At 38.6% G+C, this 7,842-nt stretch overlaps 3 protein-coding genes across 4 annotated transcripts in view; all 3 read left to right on the plus strand.

Annotated features, from left to right (window-relative positions):
• LOC115733749 ((+)-neomenthol dehydrogenase-like) overlaps nt 1-7,842 on the plus strand; it is a 48,340-nt gene that overhangs the window by 2,373 nt on the left and 38,125 nt on the right. Inside the window, exon 2 of the mRNA XM_048285658.1 lies at nt 1,140-1,257. Within this exon, the coding sequence (XP_048141615.1) occupies nt 1,238-1,257 (20 nt within the window). The 5' untranslated portion in view covers nt 1,140-1,237. The remainder of the gene's footprint in view (nt 1-1,139; nt 1,258-7,842) is intronic.
• On the plus strand, nt 1,410-3,347 carry LOC125316690 ((+)-neomenthol dehydrogenase-like). Its single transcript, XM_048285664.1, has 4 exons — nt 1,410-1,590; nt 1,668-1,736; nt 1,939-2,115; nt 2,756-3,347. Exons 1-4 carry the CDS (start codon nt 1,432-1,434, stop codon nt 3,131-3,133), a joined length of 783 nt encoding a protein of 260 aa, XP_048141621.1. The 5' UTR covers nt 1,410-1,431; the 3' UTR covers nt 3,134-3,347.
• LOC115733286 (NAD-dependent malic enzyme 2, mitochondrial-like) lies at nt 5,159-7,768 on the plus strand. 2 transcript variants are annotated; one of them, XM_048285672.1, is made up of 5 exons: nt 5,159-5,251; nt 5,600-5,671; nt 6,321-6,383; nt 6,926-7,040; nt 7,321-7,768. In XM_048285672.1, exons 2-5 carry the CDS (start codon nt 5,649-5,651, stop codon nt 7,390-7,392), a joined length of 273 nt encoding a protein of 90 aa, XP_048141629.1. In that variant the 5' UTR covers nt 5,159-5,251; nt 5,600-5,648; the 3' UTR covers nt 7,393-7,768. The 2 variants fall into 2 exon arrangements, with proteins under 2 accessions (XP_048141629.1, XP_048141628.1); XM_048285671.1 differs by having other exon boundaries at nt 5,165-5,506.

Raw genomic sequence — 7,842 nt, forward strand, 5'->3', positions numbered from 1 at the left:
GACGAGATGACTCGTGGATATTCGGTTGCTTGCCTCGATTTGGTGTCTAGAACTCTGAGATAATTCTGTTCATCCAAAAAAATTAGATCGACATTTGACAGATAAGGCAAGATAATGTTTTAAAGGAAATATCTGATATTATCTCATGATTTTCAGAATTGCACATATTTTGAGCAATAATTTCTTTAGGGAAAAAATATTTAGTGTATCTTATGGATAATCTTCGAATGGTTGGATCTGAATTTTTTTGAAAATCTGAATATTTTGGATAAGATTGCATCCCGATTGAAAATTTCAAACATATCTTTAAAAATCTAGGAAATTATCTGAAAATTCATCTCAAATCTCAAGAGATAATCTTTCATATTTTAAAAGATATGAAATCCTTTGTGGATAGGAACTTATCTCTTTGAAAATTTTCAGAATCACTTAAGGATTTTAAAAATTCAATAAATATTTGCACATTTTAAAACGAAACTGCCTATAATGTATGCTCCTGGTGCGTAGTCCCGTCGGAAAATTAAATCATATGCCACGCCCATGATCTTATGGGATGGGATGGTGATTTAAATAGAGAAATTCATATTCTGCCATTTGGCGAGAAGGGACGTTGTATTTCTATATATTTATCCGCATACGGGCTCGAATCTTCAAGGATGTAGCGGATAAAATCTCGCTCCGGCTCGGATCTTCGGGAATGAGAAGATTTATCGGAAAATTGGATTTAAATGTATATTATGGGCATTTTTGTTTAATTTTGTTCAAATTCATCTGTTTCGATTCAAAAATTTGAAAAAATAAGAAAAAAAAGGGAAAACAAAGCATCAATCAAGAAAAGGCATTTTCATGAAATTTGGTATCGAAAGGGTGTTAATTAAAAATTAACATAATCAAGTCCCCGAACCCTAAACCTCTGGTCAGCAGAAAATAAAGTATTCTCCCGTACTTTATTTAGGTATCTAATCTACCTACCAAAAAAGATTAGTGGCGGCTCTTAAATTAAAAATCAAACCTAAGTTGCGAATTGGTAGGGCTTGGGAGAGTCCGTATTAGGTTAGTTAATTCATCTAATTAACCTAATAATCCATTAACCTAAAAATTTATTTTTAGGTCGCGACACCGCCAGCACCGGAAACAAAGTGGTTTACATTCGTGGGTGTCGAAGGATCTGGAGGTTCTTCAATCTCTTAAGCAGTGAAAAAGGTTCATAGGTTTTCAACTTGTCTTAAAGCAACTGATGGCAGAGTCTACCAAGAGGTATCTTTTTCATGGTTCAGTGCATACTTTCATGTCACAAAATTTTCATTTTTGAGATTTTTCCTCGGGGTGTTTTCAGGTATGCAGTGGTTACGGGTGCAAACAAGGGGATCGGGTTGGAGATATGTAGGCAATTGGCTTCGAATGGGATTGTGGCGATATTAACATCTAGAGATGAAAAAAAGGGGACTTGAAGCGGTTCGGAAGCTCCAGGACTCTTCAAGTGGTCTGTCTGATCACGTTGTTTTTCACCAGCTTGAAATCACTGATCCTGCCAGTGTTTCGTCCCTTGCGAATTTCATCAAGACCCGGTTCGGGAAGCTCGACATTCTGGTGTGAAGTCGGAGTCTCTTAGTCATCAACTTCGTGAGATTTTTGGCAGTGATCCAATATGATGAGCTCTGCTGCAAGTGAACAATGCCGGGATTGGCGGAGCCGTTGCAGATGGCGAAACCTTAAAGGCTTCTGGTTTCGGAAAGGTAGCTATGAACTGTTTTGAATTAACGCTAGGAGTTTTGATTGTCTTGGCATCACGAAATTAATCAAACTTAATAAGATCTCCGCCAGCCTTAAAACTAGCTCAAGTTCGTATTTTTCGCCCTTTCTCATAGCTTGGTAAATTGTGAAGCGTTTTGCCGGGACAGGCTGGAAGTAAGAGGAGCTTTCCTGTTGTTGATGCAGGAAGGTGCCCAAATCAATTGGAAAGAAGTATTGACCCAACCTTATGAAACAGCTGAATTATGTCTGGAAACAAACTATTTCGGGGCCAAACGAATGGTCGAGGCTCATATTGACCTTCTCCAACTATCCGATTCACCGAGGATAGTGAATGTTTCCTCCAGCATGGGGAAGCTTCAGGTGAGCTTGGATTCGAGTCGGCTCTTGAAAAATTTAAAATTACATTGAACAGTAATACAGGACAGAGTTGATGAAACTCGGCAAAAGTGTAACTCTGAGTTGAGCTCCACCACCATTCACGAACTTGCTATTTTAATGAACAAAATTGAGAGAGGCACAAAAATAGTTCCACTGGCCCTGTTTACCGTATGGTTTCCTATAAATTGAGTAAGCAGCCGACCCTCCTGAATTTTTATGCTGGTATCTGCATTGTGGGCCATCGCAGTAGGTGAATCTCGTTCTCACCGGGAAGCTTCTGCCCTGTTTACCTTGTTTCAATTGCATCACATGAACTTCCTTTCAAGAACTATCTTCAGTGAAGTTGTTTACCTAATGTGCTCTTCACGTTAAAAATAAAGAGTTCCATCTCGTGGAACCGGCTTGCTTCTAGGATGGAGTTGCTCTAGATATACATTGGCTGAGATGTCATATACCATTCCCCACGAACGACTAATTTGTTTTTCTTATTCTTATTCAATGAGTGTCCATCTAGCTTCAAGTCCCACTTGCATTTTGTGGTGCTGTTTATGTCCCGGGCTGAAGTTCCCTTAGGGAAATCTATGCTGATGATTTTATTAATTCTTGGTGATTTTCCTTTTAGAGAGTGTCTAATGAATGGGCTAGGGGAGTTCTGAGCGATGCTGAGAACCTCACGGAGGAGAAAGTGAACGGGGTTGTGAAGGCTTTCCTCGAAGACTTCAGGAGCGGTTCTTTGGAAGCCAAAGGCTGGCCTGCAGTCTTTGCTGCTTACATAATCTCGAAAGCAGCCATGAATGCTTACACTAGGATCCTCGCCAAGAAGTACCCAAACATCATTGTGAACTGCGTGTGCCCCGGATTTGTCAAAACGGACATTAACTTCAACACCGGTATCTTGTCGGTCCAGGAAGGCGCTGAAAGTCCTGTGAACTTGGCACTTCTTCCGAATGGCGGTCTGTCTGGTTGCTTCTTTGTGAGGAAGGAAGTGTCAGACTTTTGATAGAAGATGATGGCCTTCACCTGATGGCCCTCTAGTTGTAGATTATGGATCCCAACTCCTTAATAAATCATGTGTGACTTCTAGATGGTGTCTTGAGTTGGATTTACATCCTCTACCTTGACTTTCTGGTTTCTACCATTTCCTATCATACAACTCTTTTAGATATATTCAGCAGTATCTACAGAATTTGCTGTAGAGTAGTTAATATATTCAATGGACTGCGAACCTTTTATCGCATTTGCCTTAACATGTTCAATAGATCGAATGGCTTTGAGCTAGCACAGCAAAGTAAGGACTTGGTTTGAGTTCCTGGACAGAATCCTGTAATGGTCATTTCTTTTGAAGAGTGTGCTCCTGATGATCCATGGGAAAAACTATGCATGGAGACTACATCACAGAACTGTTCTGTAGAATCCTTGAATATCGTTCCAGTCTGGAAATCTGAATCTGCACCGTTATCCATCGTAGAAGGCAGAGATATTAACAGTTTCTGGATGCACAAACTGAAGATTTTGTCTTAATTATGAGGAACTTTTCTGACAGCAAGCAAAAGAAGGAAAAATGAGTTATTTTGCTGTGAAATTGCAGGTGTAATGTGTTAGAACCGCATAGATTCGAAAAGAAACTCGCACACACAAGTCTCTTGCAAGAGATTCACAAAGGCTAAGCAAGACTCGGCGGATCAAAATGAATCCGACCTATATTGATCCATTTTTATGTAATAAAACTTCATCATATATATATATATATGGAAAGAATCCCATTTTTTTTTTATCATAAGAAGTTATAAACCTTCAAACAATCTTTTCGTGACAGCGACATATATAGAGATCAATCTAGTTCAAAGGTTTAAATACTCAACGTTAGAATGCGTAACCTGCCACGTGCAAAGTGAATTAGAAGTGGCACGTGAAATTTGATCAATGGCCTCTTACGTGCAAGTCAGATTAGGAGTGACATATGAAATTTGATTAATGGGGGTGGGTGCACTCGCGAAAGGGGGCAACGGTATTAGAATGTCCAATCCTAAAACCGACATTGACAATAACAATACATCTAAACATGACCAAATAATTTTTGACCATCAAGAGGCCAATTATTGAAGGAAAGATACATACACGCATATGGTTGATAGGCCTTACAACTTATAATTAAACCCCTTTTCAGTGTTGTCTTCTGAGTTAGGTAATAGGTGAATGAACATCACATGTATATAAAAGAGGGTTTTTTTTTCCAAATTAATTTTTTTTAAAAAAATATTTACAAAAATATTTTTTAAAAATAAATATTTACACATTTGGGCTTCGCTTGGCGGTTGGGGTGCCGAGCGAGGGGTTGGCGTGGGCCCAGCCCCTTGCTCGGTAGTTGGGCTGCCGAGCAAGGCCCATACCGGGCCTCCTCCTCTTCTTCTTCTTCTTCTTCTTCTTTTTTATTTTTTTATTTATTTTTTATTTTTTAATTTCATATTTTTTTAAATTATTGATACTTATAATATTATAAATTTTTTCTTGTGAAGCTTATCTTTACAATATAATTAGCAATAATTAATGTAAAAATATATTAAGATCTATAATTAATAAATAATGTTGTAATTATGTAATTAATTTAAAATATTCATAAAATAAAATTGGTAAGATATATGAAAAAAATGAGATTTTCATGATATATTCATCTATTGGAGAGGTAGAAACCCAACCGGAAGATGAAACGGTGATGTGTCAAGAACTGGCGGATCGGGTCGACAACATCGGATTGGGCTCAATACATGCTATTTCTACTTATTTGGGTGGTTGTACTGGATATCAGGTGTTCACTAGAGTACACCTTTGTTTGCATACTGATCAGGTGCTTAAGGCAATGAGAGAATCCGATTCACCTAAACCTGCTATTTTTGCCATGTCCAATCCCACAAACAATGGTACCTGTTTGCATTGACTTCAAATTCCTTCTTAAGAATAGCTGTATGCTGTCTTATTTGAGGTCTATTTTTCTTTTCTCTGCGAACAAAAAGTTGATCAATCTATGAACAATCTGAATGCACTCCTGCTGATGCTTTTAAGCATGCTGGAGAAAATATAGTTTTTGCTAGTGGAAGCCCTTTCACAAATGTTGATCTTGGTACGTCGTTTCTTACTGATGCTTTCCATGCACGGAAGGATTCGTCTTTCGTTCCTAAAGCCAAACCATATCTCTGTACCTTTTACTTCCATAGGGATAACTGATGGTGGACTTACAATAATTACTGCCTTCGTGTACAAATTCTGAACTGCCACAAGTGTATAACTTCTACAACTACTAGCTTATGTATATGTTGGCAGGGAACGGAAAAGTCGGTCATGTAAATCAAGCAAATAATATGTACCTTTTCCCTGGGTTGGTGCTTTTTTGTGACAATTCTACATATTCTATCTTGGAATTTCTCTTGAATTTTGAAATGTTCATGGTGGTTCTGTTGTTTTGAAACAGAATTGGCCTGGGAACCCTTCTTTCTGGTGCTCATTTTATCACTGATGGAATGTTACAAGCAGCTGCTGAGTGGTAGGCACATTACAATTCCTTTTCTTATTTGTCTTCTTTTAACAGATTTTTCTTTGCTAGGCTGGACAAAAAAAAAAAAAAAATATCGTTGTTCTAATAATAGATGGTGAAAGTCGGCTAAAGAACACTAGAAGTGCCAAAACTTGTGTACAGCGCTCACTTTAGTGCCAAAACTTTCAAAACGATCATTTAAGTGCCAACTTTTTTAAAAAACGATCACTTCAGTGCCAACTTCAATTTCAGCTAACGTGGCTTACCGGAAATCCGACACGTGTTTTTTTTTATTAATATTTGAGCTGACGTGGCTCGGTAGAGTTGACACTAAAGTAATCGTTTTTTAAAAAAATTGGCACTTAAATGATCGTTTTTAAAAAAAGTTGGCACTTAAGTGATCGTTTTGAAAGTTTTGGCATTGAAGTGATCATTTTTCAAAAATTTTAGCACTTAAGTGATCGTTTTGAAAGTTTTAGCACTGAAGTGAACGCCGTACACAAGTTTTGACACTTGTAGTGTACTTAAGCCGGTGAAAGTCATACTATCAAAACTTGAGGGGGTCAAGTTGAAACATTTACATCCGATCTGAAGACAAAATGACTGAAGACTTGATATTCTCTTGTTCCTTGAGTTGCTAATTTCATCTTGTTGCCAGCCTTGCTTCTTATAAGACGGATGAAGAAGTTCAAAATGGCATCCTGTATCCATCTATTAATAGGTAATAGTTTCTCCCCTTTCTTGTATGTTTGTCCACAAAATCATATGAACAGTGATGTGATCCCAGAGGCGTGTATAAGTTATTTTTCCTTTGTATATCATGGGATAGTCGACTAGTTTTATTGGCCATTCTTCTAGCTTGACTATAGTAGTCTCTTTTATTTGGTGCTTGAAAGCCTGACTAAAGTAAAGCCTCGTTACCAGTCTTGGTGCATAATTACAGTGATGCTTTCTTGTGGAGCTCTGGATATGTTTTCGTCGACATTGTTTATGAACAACATTCCACCTACAGATTTGGGTCAACCTGAAATGAATCTTAAAATGTTTTGAGTGCTCCAATCTCCTAATTATGCACATTCTAAGGTCACAATGCTGAGCTAATGCTATCGAATCTGATGGGAATATTGTTGCTATGCAAGTGCAATGTTGCTCATGAGGATGTAGGTTGGCCCGATGCAATATGGTTTGCTCCTGCCCTGCTTGAGCTGTAGCTGGCTTAACTTTTTCACTTTAAATGTGCTGATCATATTTTGTATGATGCAGCATTAGGCATATAACAGCAGAAGTTGGGGCTGCTGTTTTACAAGCAGCTCTTGCAGAAGAACTGGCTGAGGGACATGGCGATATTGGGCCGCGAGAACTGATGCACATGTCAAAGGTATGAATGACCTTAGCCTTATCTTCAATCGTAAAATTGAACTTCATAGAGATGCATTGCTTTCATATGGATTACACAACCTGGAAGGATGAATACCTTTTCAGTCGTGTGCCTTCTCCCTTCTAGATGTAGCCACTTAGAAACTCTATGCGCTGCATCTTCTGATGGGGATGGAATTTCTGGTGACAAGATCAAATCGTGGTTTATGGCTCAACAATAGCTTGCACATGGTGACCTCAGATATGCAGCCCTTACTGATGGTTCATTACTATGAATGCAGGAGGAAAAAGTGCAATATGTCAGAAGAAACATGTGGTACCCTATCTACAGTCCCCTTGTTCACGAAAAATAGAGCCTCGACCTTCCAATCTATCCGCAGAGGTTAATAAAATACTGGACGAGATAAAGTGTAGCCACGCGGACGACTCGAGTTGTAGACGACTCATGAGTCTCACGTGAAGAACGATGATGAAGAAAGATTCAGGACTAGGAATATGCTACTACTACTGCTACGGGTGAACACACTTTTAACTCTAGATTATTTGTGCGGGCATTTGCCAGGTGAATCACTGCGGTATTTGCATATCATGTGGTGTTAGACTTTAGATGATCAATTTTATGGCTGTTCCCATACTTCTTTCCCCGAAAGCTGATGCCCTCTTGTTATGTGAATCTCCACGCTGATGAATCTCACCAGCCGAATGCAGCAAGACATGCTTATAGATGCATTCAAGGCACACATTTGCATTCATGTTTCAACTATTAAACGTGCTATGTAATCCGACTGAGGAGTCCTAAAATC

Source organism: Rhodamnia argentea, chromosome 9 (genome assembly GCF_020921035.1).
Source record: "Rhodamnia argentea isolate NSW1041297 chromosome 9, ASM2092103v1, whole genome shotgun sequence".
Taxonomy (NCBI): Eukaryota; Viridiplantae; Streptophyta; class Magnoliopsida; order Myrtales; family Myrtaceae; genus Rhodamnia; species Rhodamnia argentea.